The sequence below is a fragment of the Lipotes vexillifer genome, unplaced genomic scaffold (genome assembly GCF_000442215.2).
Source record: "Lipotes vexillifer unplaced genomic scaffold, Lipotes_vexillifer_v1.1 scaffold1600, whole genome shotgun sequence".
NCBI lineage: Eukaryota > Metazoa > Chordata > Mammalia > Artiodactyla > Lipotidae > Lipotes > Lipotes vexillifer.
In genome coordinates, this window is record NW_006799073.1 from 246026 (window position 1) to 268742 (window position 22717).

Below are 22717 nucleotides of genomic sequence, written 5' to 3' on the forward strand. Positions count from 1 at the left end.
TTTTAGTTTTTTAAGGAACCTCCATACTGTTCTCCATAGTGGCTGTATCAGTTTACATTCCCACCAGCAGTTGAAGAGGGTTCCCTTTTCTCCACACCCGCTCCAGCATTTACTGTTTGTAGATTTTTTGATGATGGCCATTCTGACCATTCTGACTGGTGTGAGGTGATACCTCATTGTAGTTTTGATTTGCATTTCTCTAATGATTAGTGATGTTGAGCATTTTTTCATGTGTTTGTTGGCAATCTGTATATCTTCTTTGGAGAAATGTCTGTTTAGATGATCTGCCCATTTTTGGATTGGGTTGTTTGTTTTTTTGATATTGAGCTGCATGAGCTGCTTGTCACTGTTGGAGATTAATCCTTTGTCAGTTGCTTCATTTGCAAATATTTTCTCCCATTCTGAGGGTGGTCTTTTCTCTTGTTTATGGTTTCCTATGCTGTGCAAATCTTTGAAGTTTCATTAGGTCCCATTTGTTTATTTTTGTTTTTATTTCCGTTTCTCTAGGAGGTGGGTCAAAAAGCATCTTGCTGTGATTTATGTCATAGAGTGTTGTGCCAAATGTTTTCCTCTAAGAGTTTTATAGTGTCTGGCCTTCCATTTAGGTCTTTAATCCATTTTGAGTTTATTTTTGTGTGTGGTGTTAGGAAGTGCTCTAATTTCATTCTTTTACATGTAGCTGTCCAGTTTTCCCAGAACCACTTATTGAAGACACTGTCTTTTCTCCATTGTATAGTCTTGCTTCCTTTATCAAAAATAAGGTGACCATATGTGTGGGGGTTTATCTATGGGCTTTCTGTCCTGTTCCATTGATTTATTTCTGTTTTTGTACCAGTACCATACTGTCTTCATTACTGTAGTGTTGTAGTAGAGTCTGAAGTCAGGGAGCCTGATTCCTCTAGCTCCGTTTTTCTTTCTTAAGATTGCTATGGTTATTCGGGGTCTTTTGTGTTTCCATACAAATTGTGAAATGTTTTCTTCTAGTTCTGTGAAAAATGCCATTGGTAGTTTGATAGGGATTGCATTGAATCTGTAGATTGCTTTGGGTAGTATAGTCATTTTCACAGTGTTGATTCTTCCAATCCAAGAACATGGTATAGCTCTCCATCTGTTTGTATCATCTTTAATTTCTTTCATCAGTGTTTTGTAGTTTTCTGCATACAGGTCTTTTGTCTCCTTAGGTAGATTTATTCCTAGGTATTTTATTCTTTCTGTTGCATTGGTAAATGGGACCGTTTCCTTAATTTCTCTTTCACATTTTTCATCATTAGTGTGTAGGAATGCAAGAGATTTCTGTGCATTAATTTTGTATCCTGCTACTTTACCAGATTCATTGATTAGCTCTAGTAGTTTTCTGGTAGCATCTTTAGGATTCTCTATGTATAGTATCATGTCATCTGCAAACAGTGACAGCTTTACTTCTTTTCTGATTTGGATTCCTTTTATTTCTTTTTATTCTCTGATTGCTGTGGCTAAAACTTCCAAAACTATGTTGAATAAGAGTGGTGTGAGTGCGCCGCCTTGTCTTGTTCCTGATCTTAGTGGAAATGGTTTCAGTTTTCCACCACTGAGAATGATGTTGGCTGTGGGTCTGTCATATATGGCCTTTATTATGTTGAGGTAAGTTCCCTCTGTGCCTACTTTCTGCAGGATTTTGATCATTAATGGGTGTTGAATTTTTTCGAAAGCTTTTTCTGCATCTATTGAGATGATCATATGGTTTTCCTACTTCAGTTTGTTAATATGGTGTATCACATTGATTTGCGTACATTGAAGAATCCTTGCATTCCTGGGATAAACCCCACTTGTTCATGGTGTATGATCCTTTTAATGTGCTGCTGGATTCTGTTTGCTAGTATTTTGTTGAGGAGTTTTGCATCTATGTTTATCAGTGATATTGGCCTATAGTTTTCTTTCTTTGTGACATCTTTGTCTGGTTTTGGTATCAGGGTGATGGTGGCCTCATAGAATGAGTTTGGGAGTGTTCTTCCCAAGAGTTTGAGAAGGATAGGTGTTAGCTCTTCTCTAGATGTTTGATAGAATTTGCCTGTGAAGCCATCTGGTCCTGGGCTTTTGTTTGTTGGAAGATTTTTAATCACAGTCTCAATTTTCAGTGCTTGTGATTGGTCTGTTTATATTTTCTATTTCTTCCTGGTTTAGTCTCAGAAGGTTGTGATTTTCTAAGAATTTGTCCATTTTATTGGCATAGAGTTGCTTGTAGTAAATCTCTCATGATCCTTTGTATTTCTGCAGTGTCAGTTATTCTTTTTCATTTCTAATTCTATTGATTTGAGTGTTCTCCCTTTTTATCTTGATGAGTCAAGCAAGCAGTTTATCAATTTTGTTTATCTTCTCAAAGAACCAGCTTTTAGTTTTATTGATCTTTGCTATTGTTTCCTTCATTTCTTTTTCATTTATTTCTGATCTGATCTTTATGATTTCTTTCCTTCTGCTAACTTTGGGGGTTTTTTTGTTCTTCTTTCTCTAATTGCTTTAGGTGTAAGGTTAGGTTGTTTATTTGAGATGTTTCTTATTTCTTTAGGTAGGATTGTATTGCTATAAACTTCCCTCTTAGAACTGCTTTTGCTGCATCCCATAGGTTTTGGGTCATCGTGTTTTCATTGTCATTTGTTTCTAGGTAGTTTTTTATTTCCTCTTTGATTTCTTCAGTGGTCTCTTGGTTAGTAAGTAGTGTATTGTTTAACCTCCATGTGTTTGTATTTTTTACAGGTTTTTTCCTGTAATTGATATCTAGTCTCACAGCATTATGGTCAGAAAAGATACTTGATACGATTTCAGTTTTCTTACATTTACCAAGGCTTGGTTTGTGACCCAAGGTATGATCTATCTTGGAGAACGTTTCATGAGCACTTGAGAAGAAAGTGTATTCTGTTGTTTTTGGATGGGATGTCCTATAAATATCAATTAAGTCCATCTTGTTTAATGTATCATTTAAAGCTTGTGTTTCCTTATTTATTTTCATTTTGGATGATCTGTCCATTGGTGAAAGTGGGGTGTTAAAGTCCCCTTCTATGATTGTGTTACTGTCAGTTTCCCCTTTTATGGCTGTTAGCATTCGCCTTATGTATTGAGGTGCTCCTATGTTGGATGCATAAATATTTACAGTTGTTATATCTTCTTCTTGGATTGATCCCTTGATCATTATGTAGTGTCCTTCTTTGTCTCTTGTAATAGTCTTTGTTTTAAAATCTATTTTGTCTGACATGAGAATTGCTACTCCAGCTTTCTTTTTGATTTCCATTTGCATGGCGTATCTTTTACCATCCCCTCACTTTCAGTCTATATGTATCCCTAGGTCTGAAGTGGGTCTCTTGTAGACAGCATATATATGGGGCTTGTTTTTGTACCCATTCAGCCAGTCTGTGTCTTTTGGTTGGAGCATTTAATCCATTTACATTTAAGGTAGTTATCGATATGTATGTTCCTATTCCCATTTTCTTAATTGTTTTGGGTTTGTTATTGTAGGTCTTTTCCTTCTCTTGTGTTTACTGCCTAGAGAAGTTCCTTTAGCATTTGTTGTAAAGCTGGTTTGGTGGTGCTGAATTCTTTTAGCTTTTGTTTGTCTGTAAACGTTTTAATTTCCTCATCGAATATGAATGAGATCCTTGCTGGGTAGGGTAATCTTGGTTGTAGGTTTTTCCCTTTCATCACTTTAAATGTGTCCTGCCACTCCCTTCTGGCTTGCAGAGTTTCTGCTGAAAGATCAGCTGTTAACCTTATGGGCATTCCCTTGTATGTTATTTGTTGGTTTTCCCTTGCTGCTTTTATTATTTTTTCTTCATATTTAATTTTCAGTAGTTTGATTAATATGTGTCTTGGTATGTTTTTCCTAGGGTTTATCCTGTATGGGACTCTCTGTCCTCCCTGAGTTGGGTGACTGTTTGCTTTCCCATGTTAGGGAAGTTTTCAACTATAATCTCTTCAAATACTTTCTCAGACTCTTTGTTTTTCTCTTCTTCTCTGGGACCCCTATAATTCGAATGTTGGTGCGTTTAACATTGTCCCAGAGGTCTCTAAGACTGTCCTCAAATCTTTTCATTCTTTTTTCTTTATTCTGCTCTGCAGTAGTTATTTCCAGTATTTTATCTTCCAGGTCACTTATCCGTTCTTCAGCCTCAGTTATTCTGCTATGGATTCCTTCTAGAAAATTTTTAATTTCATTTATTGTGTTGTTCATCATGGTTTGTTCACTTTTTAGTTCTTCTAGGTCCTTGTTAAACGTTTCTTGTATTTTGTCCATTCTGTTTCCAAGATTTTGGATCATCTTTACTATCATTACTCTGAATTCTTTTTCAGGTAGACTGCCGATTTCCTTTTCATTTGTTTGGTCTGGTGGGTTTTTACCTTGTTCCTTCACCTGCTGTGTATTTCTCTGTCTTCTTATTTTGCTTAACTTACTGTGTTTGGGGTCTCTTTTTCGCAGGCTGCACGTTCGTAGTTTCCATTGTTTTTGGTGTCTGCTCACGTTTTTATTCTCTTAACAGCATTTTTGGCAGAGCTGAAGTTTTTAATGTTAATGAACTCCAGCTTACCAGTTTTTTTACATAGATTGTGCTTTTGGTGTTATAGCTAAAAAGTCATCACCAAACCTAAGGTTACCTACTTTTTCTCCTGTGTTATTTTCTAGAAGTGTCATAGTTTTGTGCTTTACATTTAGGTCTCTGATCCATTTAGAGTTAATTTTTGTGAAATGTGTAAGGTCTGTGTCTAGATTTCTTTCTTTTTTTTCATTTTTTTTTCTTCTTAATATCCAGTTGAAAAAACCATCCTTTCTCCATTGAGTTGTCTTTGTTCCTTTGTCAAAGATCTTGACTATATTTGTGTGCATTTATTTCTGACCTGTAAGATTTTTTAAAACGTTCCTTAATTTATATTTCTCCACCAGATTCAAGAGTGAAACACTATCTTTTTAGGATCACCCATTTGTAAAAGAGAAAAAAATAAAATTCAGTGAGGTTTTACCCTGTCAAGAACTTGAGATGGGAGGTATGCACTTGTTCTTGACAGAAAACCACATTTATTTTACTTCATAGATAATTTAAGGGATTTTTAAGAATAATTTTGACTAGTCCTAATTTTTTTTAATAATTTTTTATTTATTTTATTATTTTTTTTTGGCTGCATTGGGTCTTCGTTGCTGCACGCGGGCTTTCTCTAGTTGCAGCGAGCGGGGGATACTCTTCATTGTGGTGCGCAGGCTTGTCATTGAGGTGGCTTCTCTTGTTGTGGAATGCGGACTCTAGGTGCGCAGGCTTCAGTAGTTGTGGCACGAGGGCTTAGTAGTTGTGGCGCACGGCCTTAGTTGCTCTGCCGCGTGTGGGATCTTCCCGGACCAGGGCTCGAACCCTTGTCCCGTGCCTTGGCAGGTGGATTCTTAACCACTGTGCCACCAGGGAAGCCCTGACTAGTCCTAATTTTTATGCAGAGATTTCAGTCGTGTGTTATGACTCCATTATACACTAGAATAGCCATTCCTTGCCTTCTTCTTTTCAGGTGTCCCTTAGACATTCAACATATTTTACTGGTCTCTTATTTACTATTGCTCTTCATTAGGCTACTGACAGGTGAAGTACTGATGCTAAAAACCTGAAGAATTTTGCTGTGTTATACAAAGCTAGTGTAGTATACTTTGGAGATTATCGCAGTGCTCAGTGAGTGGAAGTTTATGGCTATAGAGCAGTGCTGTCCAAATGAAATGCAATGCAGTCATTTCACACCTGTTAGAATGACTATCATCAAAAAGACAAGATATAACAAGTGTTGGCGAGGACGTGGAGAAAAGGGAACCCTTGTGCACTGTTGATAGGAATGGAACTTGGTACCAGCACTGTGGAAAACAGTATGGAGGTTCCTCAATAAATTAAAAGTAGAACTGCCATATGATCCAACAATCCCACTTCTGGGTATGTATCCATAGGAAATCCAAACAGGATCACAAAGAGATACCTGCACTCCCAAGTTCATTGCAGCATTATTCACGATAGCCAAGATATGGAAACAACCTAACTGTTCATGTATGGATGAATGGATAAAGATGATAATGGTGTATATATACACACAATGGAATATTACTCAGCCATGAGAAAGAAGGAAATCCTGCTATTTTCAACAACATAGATGGACCTTGAGGACATGATGCTAAGTGAGATAAGTTAGACAGGGAAAGACAAATACTGTATGGTGTCACTTATATGTGGAATATAAAAAAGTGGACACATAGAAACAGAGATTAGAATGGTGGTTACCAGGGCCTAGGGTGTGGGGGAAATGGGGAGATGTTGGTCAGAGGTTATAAACTTTCAGTTATAAGTTCTTGGGATCAGAGTACAGCACATTTGAAAAGTTGCTAAGGTTGCCAAATGTTCTCACCATGATGGAAGTATTGGCTAATACTACTTGGTAGTAATCATTTGGTAATACGTAAGTGTATCGTATCAACACCTTAAACCTATACAATGCTATATGTGAATTATATTTTAATAAAGCCAGAAAAAATGTATAATACAAGCTACAAATATAAGCCACATTTACAATTTTAAATTTTCTAGTAATCACATATTTAAACATTTCCAAAAAGCAAGTGAAATTAATTTTCATAATATATTTTATTTAACCCATTATATCCTAAATATTATCACCTCAACATGTAATTGATATAAAAATTATTAATGAGATTTTTAATGTTCTTTTTTTTTTTGGTCACGTATTAAAATCCAGTGTTTATTTGCTATTTACAGCACATCTCAATTCAGACTAGCCACATTTCAAGGACTCAGTAGCCACATGTTTGGAAAGTGCAGCTGTAGAGTATGCCAACACATGATATAGCCATGCAGTGGATTTCACTGTGGATTCACTTCATTCTCATAGAGGCCTTGGGAAACTTGGTGGACCGCCTAGATAGTTGAGGTTTATCTCATTCAGCATCGAGGTTTCTTTATTTTTGTAATATTTCATAGGAGCTCACCAACATGTGTTAACATTTTCCTCTGCCTTCTTAATCAGTATGTAACACAGTGGTTAAGAGTTTGGGATTCAGGGGCTTCCCTGGTGGTGCAGTGGTTGAGAGTCCGCCTGCCGATGCAGGGGACATGGGTTCGTGCCCTGGTCCGGAAAGATCCCACATGCCGCGGAGCGGCTGGGCCCGTGAGCCATGGCCGCTAAGCCTGCGTGCCCCAAGCCTGTGCTCCGCAACGGGAGAGGCCACAACAGTGAGAGGCCTGCGTACCGCAAAAAAAAAAAAAAAAAAGAGTTTGGGATTCAAAGTCGTAGTCTGGGTTTGCATTCTGGCACTAACCATTGGGGTGATCTTGGATGAATTACTTCAGCCCATGTATTCCATTTTTCTCATGCGTAAAGTGAGGATAGAAACTTCCTATCCGGGTGGTTATGAAAATAAAATGAGAAAATACATGGCAAGTGCTCAGTAAATGTTTGTTTCTGTTGCTGCTAAATACTGTAACTCCAGCAGCTACTACTGCAATGAATACTTGTATTAGTTCAGCAATAGTAGCATAATCTAGCCCTTTCTTGATGAGTCAGTTAATGGTACCATGCTATGATACAGTGATGCCCTTGTGGGCTTATGAAAGTATCTAGGAACTTTTGACTTTACATTATACGTTTTCTGACAACTTTGCAATTTGAATTCTTTATACTCCCCACACCGCCACCCCTGCCACCCCCCCCCTTTTTTTTTTGCTGTCTGCATGCCTGCCACTGTCTACTCTCCTTCCATTTCTAGGTTACTGCTTCTAATTTATACTCCTTAGAGTCTTCATTGAGAACCGTTTACCTAAATAATACAGCCTAAGGAGCCCTTCCCATCTGACCCCCAGCTATGCTCCCGTACATTCTAACGCATCGCATTCTTTAACTGGCAGCTTCTTGACACGCACCATGTCTGCTTTTGCTGTTTCCTTAGAAATGCCTTTCTCACTCTTCTTTTGATATCCTGCTTAATCTCAAAGACTTAAGTCCCTCATCATTTCTTCATTCAGCAAATATTTATGAAGTTCCAGGCCCTGGGTATCGAGGATAAAATGGAGAACAAGAGAAACGCAATTGCTGCTCTCAAAAAATTTACAGTTTGGTGGGGAAGAAGAAATTATCAAGTGTAATAGCACTTTGTAACTGGCTCATTTCACTTATCATTTGTATTCATTCATGCATTCAGTAAATATTTATTGAGTGTTTGCTGTGTACCAGGCATTTTGCTGGGTGTACAGTGGTGAGGGGAACAAGACATAGTTTCTCTTTCATGAATTCTACAACCTAGTGAGGGAAAGGGGCAAATAATTAAGCCAAATAATGTTTGCTTAGAAGCTGAGTTAAGTGCTCTGCAGGGAAGGAATGCCGTTTGTGAGAGCCTCACCTGGGAACCAGGGAGGAATTCCCTCAGAAAGTGATGCCAGGGGCATTTGGCAAGGGAAGGCTCCTGGCAGATGGAACTGTGTGGCAGTGATGCTGTGGCAGGAGGAAGCATGCTGTAGTCCGGGAACTTGAAGACATAGCAATAGAAACTGTCCTAAAAGGAGCTCAGACAGAACAATGTAAAGGTCTTGCTTCTACCTAAAAATTAATGGACATTTTCTCCCTAAACTTTACCAGGAAATTTAGATTTAACTATTCCTGTCTGAGGTTGCTGTGGCTTGACAAACGTTATGATGTTATTTATCAGTTCTACTTTCCATTTATGGGGGGGTGTGTTTTAGAGAAAAGGAAATCTTGGGAGTCTTAAAAATCTTTTCTCTGACTTCAAAGAGATGAACTTCTGAGCTGCAACCATCAGGATCTTTCTCTTGCTAATGCCTGACACACTCTTAATATTGCTTGTCACCAAAATAAGCAGCAGAGCTCATGTAATGAGCATTCTGGACATTTCAGAATCATGCATTCTTTTATTTTTCATTTAAAAAACAATAAGCATTAATCTGTCTTGTGTTCATACTTTAGTGTGTTTTGCATTTTCTGAAGATAAGAATGAACATGTCAGGTCACATTTGGTAGAAATCTGGGATGCTTCCTGGAATGCTCCTGAATTTTCATATATGAATTAAATACCATCTATTTGTGGGCTATAGGCTTCTGTCTCTTCATAAAAGCTGTAATGGCCTTTGAACATAAAATGAATATTGGTCAACAATTCAATGCAATAAATTTTTCTAATGAAGAAATTTAGCTTTATTTGATGAAATATGAATAAGGGAAATTCAGTTAATTGTACTCATTAAAGCTTTGGAGATCTGTATATCTCCCCCAAAAGGGTCTCTCTTTGGCAGCAGGCTCCATTTTGCATCCACTCATTTCTTAAACTTCCAGTCCTCTTACAAGCTTCATGGTACCTAAAAGGGCCTGCTCCTTCCATGCCAACCCAACTCTAAAATTAAGCCTCTTCTTGTGGATCCAGGTGTCCTGTACTTGTTTGTTACCATTTTGATCATTCTTCTCTCTCTGGTAGTGACTCACAAACAGGACTTTTAGGTTTCTCTGTCTCATTGCTATCCACCATGCTTCTGTTAGACAGTTAATTCTGCTTCTGTGTAATCAGAAGCTTAAAAGTGGTAGAAGAAATTTTGGCAAAATGAGAATCCTTCTTCATGCCAGGCACTGTGCAGTTAATTATGTCATTTAATCCTTATAAGACCCTTATAAAGTAGTTATGGTTATTTCTTCCATAATCCCAGAACCTAGTAGAGAAAATGAGCACACTTCCCAATCAGACAGGCCATGCTCAGAGTCTCTAGGACAAGTGATTTTCTCTGTGTAGTGGGGTGAGAGATTTCCCAGACTTCTTTGTACTGTTCCATATTTCTAAATTGTCTACAATAAGAATGTATTAATATTACACTTATCAAAAATTAATATTTTATAAAGAAAGGAAAAAAGTTATACATACATATTATGGGACATATGGAAAGTATAGAAATTTAGAAAGAAAAAAGTGCTCATTGCTTTAATGTAAATATAATCTTTATGAACTTTTTGGTCCCTTTTCTTCTAGTCTTTTTATATGTATGTAATTGAACATGTTTATATAGTTGTAATAATTTCTTATTGTTTTCTCCATAAAAAACTGCGATGCCAGCACTCATATATTGGTGAACTGTAAGAATGCCTCTTTCATTTTCACTTTTTCCTGGGCCTTCTTCCCTTGTCTTGAATTGCTGTCTCTGATACATGTGCACTGCCTTGAAAGCCCCATTTGGCTAACAGGTATCAATGTGATAAGCCAGAAAAAGAAAAAGAAAAGCTTATTACTTCTCCTCTTCTTGTTAACACACACATCATTATAATACCCTCTATGTTTTTTTCATGGGTAGAGTGATTCAGTCTACACATTCATATATTCATTCATTCAACAAATATTTGTTCTAAATGCCAGCCATTTTAATCTTCATTGAGGATGCAGAGAGAGTAGAAGAATCCCTGCTCTTTAGGAGAACATAGATGCGTAAATAAGAAAAAGAGCAGTGTGGTAAGTTATATGCAGAAATATCAGCCAAGTTCTGTAAGAACACAGAGGAGAATCACTTGGATTCTCCTAGAGATCCAAATGATTCTCCTAAAGAAATCAAGGAAAGCCTTTCATGGGTAAGAAAATGGAGCTCAGACAGATTTGGTTACCTAGCTGGTTCGTGGTTGTGTTGGCATTAAAACCAGATCTCACTGCAAAACCCGTCTTCCTTCCAACAAACTGTCATGAAGAGGCGCCCCGTTTTTGTTGTTTTGGAAGCTCTAGGTGTCTATATTTGGCAAATTCCTGAGTCAGGGACCACAGCTGCCCCTTTTTTCTCTCCCCATTTCAAAATGCCACCAATTTCTGATTTGATCAAAAAGTAATGGAAGAGAAGTAAGGAAACCTGAGTTCTCTGAAGACCAGCTTTGCCACCATTTAACTAGGTGATCATGGGCACCTTATTCCTCTTTTCTAGGTATCTGTTTCCCCATTTGTAAAAGTGAGGAGATTGAAATAAATCTCTCTAAGCTTCTGATTTTTTATAAATAATATGTCGTGGTTTCCTTCTCCTTTTTAGCATATGTAGCATTTCCATATGATTGTAGGTTCCCAAGGGCCTTGGGAAATCTTGATACACTATGGCTTAGGCAGAGGAGTAGATGGTAGTCAGGAGTGAGGGCTCTTGACTGCCTGGGTTTGAATCTCAGCTCTATAACTTACATGCTGTTTAATCTTGCATGTAAGATGAACCTCATTGAGCCTTAGTTTTGTAATTTGTAAAATAGGAATAATAATAAAGGACTCACAGAGCTGATGGGAAGATGCAGTGAGCTTATGTGTCTAAACCACTGTGCACAGTGTCTGGCACGTGGTACTCAATAAATGTAGCTAATGATACTAATGGCTGTGTTACTAGTACTAATTTGAAGTCCTGAAGCAGTTTTAGAAGTCAGAATATCACAGTAGCTTCTTTTATTAATGATTCCCCTGTAAAGGCACAAAGGAACCAATATCCATGCATAGAATATGGAATTTTAGTCATTGTTTTCCCCCTTAGATGTTCAGTTAAAGGTTGATAGGGGGTGGGGCACTGTTTACTGCTAAACTTTACTGAGGACCCAGAAACATAGAGTGGATTATTCACTCTTTTCCTTGCTGTGTTCCCAGTGCTCAGGACAGGCTACAGCACAGTGTAGGCACTTTACAAATGTTTTTTGAATGAATAAATGATATCACACTTTATATTTAAGAACTGGGGGGAATAATAGCACTTGGCACATTGAGTCTTTTGGCTTTCAGAGCTTAGGCTGTGACATTTGCTGAGTTTGTTTGGAGGAGATTTGGGGGCGTCCTGTGACAATCAAAGCAGAATTCTTCTGATGCCACTGTTTGGCTTTCTGCTTTGATCAATAGACTTATTATTTGCCCTTGAAACCTCTGTGGTGCTAGGGATTCACAGACATTCCTCAGGATGATTTACACGGCAGTAAATAATCTGTGCTGTCCATTGCTTGCTTCATCAGTGTCTGCTCTGCTCATAAAATCCCGGAGGCTCAGTGGCCCCAAGGCTGGAGCACGGTGGACATGTTCACTCCAGTTACAGATGTTTGCACATAGAACATGTTACTCACTTTCACTGTTGCTTTGTTGCTCTAATATGCATCCACAATTTGTCTTTAAGGGTTGACCTAACTATACATGTTATTTTACATCTAACTTTATTATAGTTGCTACCATTTATTTTTTTACCTCTGTTATATGCTAGGTACTACATATATTATCTCATCAAAACTTCAAAACCCCCTCTAGGTGACTGTACCCTTTCTGTAGAATTGGAATCTGAAGGGAACGAAGCATATTCTCTGAAATCACGTAGTCCATGAGCAGTGGGGCTTAGGTTGAACTGAAGTCCCTTTGGACACAAAGCCCTTAGCTACTACACCATGATATTTTCCTCATCTAAAGGGCTTTCTTCTCCTTCTACAAGTGTTTTGTGTTGAAGTTGGTAACCTTTTGCAAAGATTGGTAAGTTTCCTATACCATTCAGAGATGAATTTTAAGTTTCTTAACAGCATTGCAAATACATGAAATTTATAGTGACAAACATAGACAGATTACTTTCTTGTTATCCATCCATTTAGTAAATTTACAGGTCCCATTAATTTAAATCTGTCCTTATTACCTATTTTATATAATAAATATCTCTTAGTCATGACATACTGAGTATAGATCACCTGAAGTAGGCTCTCTCTCAATAAGCAGAGTTGCAGCTAAAGATTTGTGAATTAATTGGGAAAATTGCAAATCAGGTAGTCAGTGAAATAATTCATTGTCACATCCAATCAATAAACTTTGTAAATCAACTCATTTAATTCAAAAAATGATCTATATAGATCAAGCAACCAATTAAACAATTAGCATACACTTTGTAATTAATTAATTTAAGCATCAATCATATAATTAAAACTCCAAACTTAAGCCACAGAATTTAGAATCCTACCTCCTTGTGAACTATTAGGTTCATGCTTCTGAATGCTAGCAGATTTGCAGTTTCACAGTTCAACTTTGGTGCAGGGTATTTTAAAGTGTTTAAGTTGATTTCAGTTTTAAATTTTCTTTATGTTAGTATAGTTTCCCACCCTTTTTCAGCAAACTGACTTTTTATTTCCCCCAAAGGAGGAGTGTTAATTCTAAATTGGGCAAAGCTGGAATCTGGGAGTACTGACTGGACGTTCTGGGGAAGTGAGACAAGTCCAGAAGTAGTTGAGAAGGCTAGGTATCTGCGTCAGGATGAATTGCATCATTTGCTTTTACTCTGTTAAGTGTCCTTGGTGTTTGGAATCAGATCCTGCCAAGTGAACCTGATATTCTTCAGAGAAAGGAGAACTGTAAAGATTGTCTTGGTTACCTTGAGTTCTTCTGATCTAGAGCATAGATATTTTCTTAATCCCGAACATAAATCAAAGGCCTCTGATTCCCTCCAAATAATTTTTTCCTCCTTTATAGTTTTGTCTCTCTTTTATGATATTTATTTTATTTACATTTATAAATATTATAGCTAATGCAGTGCTTACTTTTTCCCCCTGCTATACTCTAAGCTTCCTTTGAGGGCTGATACTCAATCTCATCTTTGATCAAAGGGGTTAAGTTCTGGGTCTTATCTATTAACAGGTGCTCAGTAAATATTTGTTGAAAGAATAAGAGCAGTATAAATGTTCTCCTTTCACATTGTTTTTCTCCCCCTTTGCGGTGCCATGTGTTTTCTCTTTGTCAGATGAAGTAGGGTTTGGGAGATCTAACTGTATCACCAGGCTTTGGGGTAAAAAACAGTAGTGTCCCAGTTTCCTGTACACCATAGCTTCTGGTCTCTGCATCCCTCCCTCACCTTGGTGTTCACTTACCTTTTTGGTTTTTCTTACAGTGACAATGTCAGTGCCTACTGCCTGCATATTGCCGAGGATGATGGGGAGGTTGACACAGATTTTCCCCCACTGGATTCCAACGAGCCCATTCATAAGTTTGGCTTCAGTACTTTGGCCTTGGTTGAAAAGTATTCATCTCCTGGTCTGACATCCAAAGAGTCACTCTTTGTTCGAATGTAAGTATTGACTCTGTTACTTATCTCAGTATCTCACCTCTACCTTCTAGTACTTTGGATTTGATTTTGGCTTTGTTCATCAAATGAATGATATTTGGTATCTGGAGAGTCAACATGTAATGATTACTTTCAGAGAGATGTTGGGGACAACATTTGCATTGTATTCTATGCCTCTGCACCTGGATTAAATGCAGACTGCTTTGCAGTAGCAAATTCTATTAGGTGTATCTTGAATGTCATGTCTAGGAACCAGACCTCTGGAAATACTGGGGTACTTTGGGACCTATGAAGGACAAATTTGGGGTTTCCCTCTTTCTCATTAAGGAATCCAAACTGAAAATGTGCATTGCAGCCACTTCTCTTTTGTGACTTAAAATACTTCTTTTTCTCTCCAACTTTGTTCAAATCAAATTTGATTTTTCTTAGTTGCCTTCCATTAGACTGAGCAGAGGTTCTTAATCTTTCCTGTGCCTTTGGTAGTCAGGTAAAGCCTACAGAAGCCCTTCTCAGAAAAGTGTTTGTAAATGCAGAGAGTAGAATTCACAGGAGTATGAAAGAATTCCATTATATTTAAATAGTTATCAAATTATTAAACAAATTTGTGATATAGTAATATGTACTGGCTTTATTAATACGTTAAATGACAAGATCCAGAGGCAGGTCTAACAGTAACTCCTGACGTCTCTTGTTTCAAAGTAGTGGTAAGTGTAAATGATATTTGAGAAATCTGCAACAATTGTAATGTGCTATGATGGTATCTGTGGTTTCTGTTCATGACAGAGTCACCAGTACTGCTCATATGACTGTGGTTTGTTGACTGCATTCATAATTCAAGGAGATGCTAAATATCAGTTAGAAGTTAGTTAAAATAAAAATGGGGCTTCCCTGGTGGCGCAGTGGTTGGGAGTCTGCCTGCCGATGCAGGGGACACGGGTTCGTGCCCCGGTCCAGGAAGATCCCACAGGCCGCGGAGCGGCTGGGCCCGTGAGCCATGGCCGCTGAGCCTGCACGTCCGGAGCCTGTGCTCCGCAATGGGAGAGGCCACAACAGTGAGAGGCCCGCATACTGCAAAAAAAAAAAAAAAAATGTAGTTTTTGTCCATTCACATCTGTAGAGCACCTGAGTCTTACACATATGTCCTGGTTGTTAGGGGAAAACCTGCAGCGTTTTCTCAGCTTTAAGGTCTTCTAACAGAGGCCGTGACAGTCCCACTCCTGGCCATCTCCTGGGAGCAATAGCGATCCCTTTGGCATCCCCTGCTGTTAGTAACCAGCAAACTCACTGTCCAGAAGAGGGATTGCTTTAGAGGACTTTCCCCCATCTTTTAAAAACGTATTGCCTTTGTTTCAGGTTTTTACTAAAAATAGGATTATGTTACCTATGATATATGAGTATTTTGGGTGTTTCTACCCTTGACCAAAGAAAGAAATCTGTGTGCCTGGGAGTGAGCCGGGGATGGCTCCTCAAGCTTTATTATTGTCATTTCATCCCTACCCTGAAATCATGTTTGGTGTATATAACATCACATATTTTCCTTCTTCTTACATTTCAGAGGCACTAAAACAACAACTTTAAAGAATATTAAAGTAATTTAAAAGTTTTCCAATGATTCCTCCATCCCAGTATAATTATTTTCATTTCTGTATAATCATTTCCACATGTATATATATTACAGTTTCAGTTCTAGCGTACATATTGTGTTATTCTTACTTAACATTATATTACAAGTATTTTGATATCTGTTCTTAATTCCTACAATCTGCATTTATTATGTAATGTCTCAGACCTTAGGTAAAAACCTGCAGCTGCTTTTCTAACAAACTGTTGATCAGCAAAAATAAAGGGGCTACAGAAACGCTCATGTTTATGCTGTTCCTTTTTGGACTTCACGCAAAGACAGTTCTGTGTAAATGTACAGTTGACTCTGATTTGGAAATCTGAAAATCAGTTCATCCTTGTTATAAAAAAATTTTTACAATTGTAATTATATTGATATTCATATTATATAAAATAACTCATTTAATAAATTAGTACTTGAATTTTTCAAAAAAATCTAGACAGAGACAGCCCCTGTTTTCATGGAGCTTACTGTCTAGTTGGGGGAGAGTTGTCAAACAGCTCATTCAAATGTGATGAGCAATACAACAGAAAAATGTATGGGGTGATATGGATGCCTGTCAGAGGATGTTGAGATTGTTTCCTTGTTTTGGTTTTAACAAGTGATTCTATAATGATAGTCCTTATCTATATCCCTTTTATTTCTGTTGAATAACTTCCTTAGGATAATTCCCTGTGAATAGGATTATTGATCAGGGTAGAAACATCTTCAGATTCTCGCTTTGTATTGACATATATAGCCTTCTGAAGAGGTATCTATTACAGTGCTACAAATAAAATTCATAAAACCATCTTTTCAGTCTTACCATTACAAGGTGTCATTAGAAGTTTTTTCTTTTTACTTTAAAAGATGTATATAGGGACTTCCCTGGTGGCACAGTGTTTGAGAGTCCGCCTGCCGATGCAGGGGACACGGGTTCGTGCCCCGGTCCGGGAGGATCCCCCATGCTGCAGAGCGGCCACAGCAGTGGGAGGCCCGCGTACCGCAAAAAAAAAAAAAAAAAAAAAAAAAATGTATATAATGAAATGTCAGTAGTTTCTGCTTGAAACTCTATTGTTTATTAATAAATCACTAGAAGAATTGTTCTCTTTAGCACATAATTTTTACTACATAAATATTAACTTATGATCATAGCAGTCTTGATCTGAAAGTCCTTTTTTCAAACAAGAGCTTTAAAATCAGTGATTTTCAGTAGAATGAGGTTGGGGGTGGTTTGGGCATACCTTCCTAGGAGAAGCATCTAAGGCCACACAGTGTCTCACTGTGAACCCTACCTTCCAGAGAATGGGAAGAGAGAATGGGAAAACAACTGCTTTAAACCTGATACTTTTTTTTTTCCTGAATTACTCCCATCCCTGCCCTCTCACTCCCAAACACACACACCACAGTCAATCCGTTTTTTATTCTAAAGTCCAGGAGTTTATTCAACATGTCTGGAGTGTTTCTGAAAACACAAGGTCAAGTAAAATCTTTATATGTGAGCATTTAGAACAAATGTCAATACATTTTCTCTTTCTTCTTTTTCTCAGTTGTCTGATGAAATAGTACAAATTACTGACCATTTGCCCTGTGTATGTTTTTTTGGTTCAACAACCTCCCATTCACCTTTCTGGTCCAAATTCCAAGTTCGAAAAATGTCTCCTGCAAATGCAGGACAGAGCAGACCTTTAGGAGTCTCCAGGGACATATCCAAAGTTTCAGAGAGTGAAGTGCCAGCAAAAGAAGTGAAACCATTGCTCCTTCTCTTCATTCCCTCCCTTTCCTCTTTGCATCTCTCTCCCAGTGGAGAATGGGCAGGAAGTGGCTGCGTAGACACTGCACTGAACCAGGAAGAAGGAGCTAGTTTGACAGTGGAAAGTGAATTAGTATTTACTAAGGGCCAACTATGTATATGTTATTTCATTCAATCTGAAAATAGCCCAGTTTTTATTATGACCATTTTAGAGACATGAAAACTGAGGCTGGGAAGTACTGCTCTCAGGTCTGGACTTGACCCCATGCCTAACTTCAAAGTCCATTTTTTTCCCAACACCCTGCTGATGGTTGGGATGTGGGTAGGGGAATCAAGTGTTGGTCTAGTCATTCAAGTGAATCCCACCATCTTAAGGCCAAAGTTCAAGAGCATGGTGACCCCTGGAGACAGACTTCTTGGGTACCAGTTCTCACCTTGCCCTTACTAGTGTGTGTGAAATCTCAGATGAATTACTTGACTTTTCTACGGCTCAGTTAAATGAGGGTAGTAATAATACGTCTCTAATAGAGCTGTTGTAAGGATTGGATGCGTTAATATGCGCAAAGCACTTAGAACAGTGCCTAGCCTAAATAAGCATTATCTAAATAAGTGTTTGCTGCAATTGCTGTTATTAATAATAAAAATCCTCTGAGGGCAAGAACTGGATCATTAGTGCCCCTCAGCACCCAGCATAGCTCCATTACTATGGTGGTAATGGAGTAAATAGAGGGATTGAGTAAAGGCTGAATTGGAATAACTTTTGCTGAACACGGACAGGGGTGGACATTGGAGATCTGCAGACATCCTCTGTGGCAGACATCCTTTAAGACAGGGGTCCCCAACCCCCGGGCTGCGGACTGGTACCTGTCCGCGGCCTGTTAGGAACCAGGCTGCACAGCAGGAGGTGAGCAGCAGGTGAGTGAGCGAGCGAAGCTTCATCTGCCGCTGCCCATCTCTCACATTACCGCCTGAACCATCTTTGCATTACTGCCTAACCCATGCCTGCGCCTAGCACAGGGCTTCCTAGAGAAGGAATGAACGAATGAATCTTCAGGTGTCTGCGGGCTGCTCGGGGAGGAGGCCCTTGGGGAAGCTTTCTGTCCCACCTTGCTTTCTGAGCCCACTTAACCTCTTCTGCAGCCCTGTTTCTGCCTTTTGAATACCATGAAGCCCCAGGTTGCCTTCTGTTTTTCAGAGGCCCTCATACCGTTCAACCAGGAGTCTCCAATATACCATCTTGCCCTACTCCAAATGAGGCAGCACAGCCTTTGAACTTAGGCTAACCTGGGTTCAAGTTTCAGCTTCACTAGTGACTTGCTCCATGACTGTAGTCTCAGTTTCTTCATCTGTAAAGTGAGGATGGTAATTACTACCTCATGGATTTGTTGTGAGGAATGTTCTTAAATGTAAGTAATGTACAGACCTCTTTTAAAGGAAAATTAATTCTTCTAGAACTTCAGTGTTTGCCCAAATTTGTTTTATTATAATGTTACTTAAACACGTACAAATGTAAAATTCTAGCTATAAATTCCATGTCTTTATGCAATCCAAAAAAATTACAAATTAAATGCAAATAAGACTATAACATTAATAAAATAAAAATTAACAACTTTAATGCAACAGATGATATTTTGCTGAAATTAAGTCACTGATGTGGGGTTTAATGGATGTTAATTGTTTTACTTGTCAACTTGAATCTTCTGATTTTCATATGAAACATCAGACTATCATATTTGTCCTTTTAAACAATGAATGCATTTTTAGGTACTAGTCCATTATTTTAATGGGCCAATTGATTTATAGTGCACCCCCCCAAAATTTTAAATGTTTTTTAATTGGAAAAATAAAGAACATTTCTGCTAGGATGACCAGTTTATGCCAGTCCTACCCAGGATTTTCCCTCTTTTATTTTTTTTTATTTTTTGGCCACACCACGTAGCTTGCAGGGTCTCAGTTCCCCATCCAGGTATTAAACCCGGGCCACGGTAGTGAAAGCCCGGAATCCTAACCACTAAGCCCGGAATCCCTTCCCTACCAGGGAACTGACTTTTAAAATAGAAAATCCTAAGTCCAAGAGCACCCCACTCAGTCCCGGGTGAACCAGGATGATGGGTCACCTTACTTTCTGCTGTTGTCAATTGGTTCTGTTCATAGATGGGCTCTCTGCCTCATCTGTCCTGTGCCCAGTGTGACTTGCATACTGCAGGGGATGAATTCTTCAGAGATCAGCAAGTCTGTTCCATAAAGAGCCTTGTGTACACTTCTCCTGTCACTTTTCCTTATTCAACAGACTGTTTTGGCATGTAGCTCGCACTGATGCCGTTTGGCCTTTCTAAGTCTATTACTGATGTTAAATAACCAGCTGCTAGGATACTCAGCCCCCCAGATCTCACCAGCTTGTCCCACATGTTGGCAAACTTTTTCTATAAAGGACAAGATAGTTAATATTTTAGGCTTGCAGGCCATACAGTCTCTGTGGGTCAACTCCACCATCATAATGCGAAAGTAGCCATAGAAAATACGTAAATGAGTGGACATGGGCTAGATTGGTTGACCCTGGCTTTATTATATGTTTATTTCTTGTTCACATCTGTCTAATGAAGGTCAGGTGGCTCTCCTGGGTATTTCTCCTCCAAGCAGTGACTCAGGGCTCCCCCAGCTGGATGGAGAATGAGGAACATGGAAGACTGGGAATGGTCTATATCCATATCTATCTATCTGTTGCTTATATAAGTCACTATATACATCTATTTATATATCTGTATAAAATTTTGCTTTTCAGTGCAAATCATATGTACATGACTTTCATTGAACTAAAAGCAAAATTTTTAAATTCTGAAACTCAAGAGAGCCTGTGAATGCATCTTTTGACCCTAGGGGGTCCATGAACCTCAGGTAGGAAATGCTGCTATGAGAAAATTAGCTCAGACCCTAGTGTGTAGGAAGTGTTATGTAGTTGCTATTTGTTATTTTTATCAGAGATTTATCAGCCTGAATAATTTACACTAAGTTGTATATGGGGTTTAACTTTTCTTTGGGTTATTTTTTATTGCACAATTAATACACGTCCATTAGATTGGGTTGGCTCAAAAGTTCGTTTGGGTTTTTCCGTAAGATCTTATGGAAAACAGAAGAGAAAAATTAGAAAATCTGTTTTTTCATATAAAAGAAAATTTCAAATTTCTCTTTGTTCCATCATGCAGAGATAATGACTTATTACATTATATAATGATTTACATTTAAAAACAGGAGCTAGTTAACGTAAATGAATCCCTAATTGGAAAAGTGTTTTGTAGAAAAGAGTGTGGAACTGGATACCTTGTGATATTCTTACTGAGTTGGGGCTAGGCTGGTTTTGCCCTCCCAGGCCCTTGGGCCCCAGGAAACCCCTGGAAATAGAGTTGTCGTTAGGGGACGGAGAATGGATTACTCTAACAAAGTGCAAATTAGGAGCCTGTTAGTGGACACGGCCTCCTTTACCAGATCAGCAAGCGGATTTCTAAGGTATCCATTGTTCTTGATTGATTTTGGATAGAGCAAATGTGTACATAAACAGGAGTCCCTAACTTGCTGACTGCTAGTAGCTACTCTGAGCCTCAGCGTTGAAGTTGTTTGGCTGTCAGGAGTGTGGGAGGGGAGAAGTAGGGGACAGAGGTATTAGGGTGGCCCCTAATACTAGTTAAGAGCTGGATCTCAGCTGGTTTTCAGCATCTGAAGAAGTGCTCCTTGCCAGCCATGACCACGCCAAGGCCTTTAGACAGTAGGACAAGGGAAAATGAAAATGAGATCTTGCAGCGGACAGGAGAGGAACTTGCATTGTCCACCTCTTCCCATCCCCCAGCATGGGCCAATTCAATCAGAATTTGTGAAACTGAGTTGACTTTAAAAATGACAATGACAAAAGCAGCTGGGGTGGTGTCATTGCGTTACATGTGTTGACATTAATGTTTCACACTGGGATCCTACTCTGGGGTGGGGAAGAAAAGTCAAAAACAATAAAATGGACAGAATCTTCCTAGATCAGAAGTCAGTTAATTAAATTGCCCTCCTATATATGTGTTTTACTTAAAATGTTTAATATGTCAGGTGGATGTGGGAAAGGAGTCATTTTAACCAAGAGCTGCAGAGCAAATAGAATCCAGTTAGGATTTTGCTCTTTGGGAAATGGACGGGGTAGACGTTGGAGGATCTTGTACCAGAAGGTGATATTGCCTTAATGGTCTTGAGAGGAGGTAGTGGGGGTGAGGGGAAGAAATGAGCGTTTTTGCACACTCAGTTTGGTGCCCCTAGTAGCCATTATCTCATTTATTCCTTATAAGCAACGTATCTTTATAATATATAAGCTGAGGATCAGAAACAGGTAGTTATTTACCCAAGGTCATGCAGTTTGGTAAGGGGCAGAGCTAAAATAGGGCAAGTAATAAAATAAGATGCCTGTGCTCTTTGTAACCAGGCCTGACAACATGGCTATAAATTATCCTAGTTATTTATTGGTTGCTTGACTCATAGAGGACCGACTGTGTGTTGTTTCTTTTCATTCTGTTGTATTAGCAAACATTTTCATTGTCCAGATTGTCCTCGTGTATGGAAGTGTAACATATGCAGCCTGTTTAATTTTGTATTTGTAAATGTGACTTGATTTCCTTTTTGGCAACAGCTACTGTCTAGAGAAAAGAAAAGATTTTTCTTTGTGTCTGTTTAAAGTGACAGAAATATTGGAGTAAGTAATAAAGATGGAAAGCATTAATTACATACTTCTAAGAATTTAAAGGTCAGACAAGCTAAATATGTATGTTTTGCTCACTGGAATGTCTGTCTGTTGAGATTGTGCCAGGATAACTTTGTTCCTACAATAAAAGCACATATTTTAGATAGCCATCAACTTACTTTGGTATCCAAAAATTATACCAGATTGTTGCTTTGGTTGCTATATATCTTAAAAGTTTGGGACTCACATTTCTGATGTTAATGTGATTTGTTTCATGATCCACCCCCTTTGGCCATGTTTAGTTACTATGTCTCATTTTGCTTTCCTCTGTTCTCCCCTCAGCTTGTGTTGGAGTCTGTCAGCTGCTGCTATGTACCTGTCAGGCTAGTGACTTGTAATGTTTATTAATACAGCGTCAGTCTTGCTGTTGAAAAAACCGTGATGCTTCTCAGAAGGGTGCGATAGAACGAAGCTTTTGATTTCCAGATCCTGTCTGCACTGTGTGGTGAATACATTCTCAGATGTTATGCAGTTCACTGACCTGACAGTTGTGGAACCCCGCCTGGGACCCCATTTCAGCA

General features: G+C 38.6%; 1 protein-coding gene across 7 annotated transcripts in view; it reads left to right on the plus strand.

Annotated features, from left to right (window-relative positions):
* Positions 1 to 22717, plus strand: part of MAPKAP1 (MAPK associated protein 1) — a 236533-nt gene that overhangs the window by 111762 nt on the left and 102054 nt on the right. For all 7 annotated transcript variants that reach the window (XM_007471481.1, XM_007471480.1, XM_007471482.1 and 4 more), the window contains one exon: positions 13902 to 14078. In XM_007471481.1, the coding sequence (XP_007471543.1) occupies positions 13902 to 14078 (177 nt within the window). The remainder of the gene's footprint in view (positions 1 to 13901; positions 14079 to 22717) is intronic.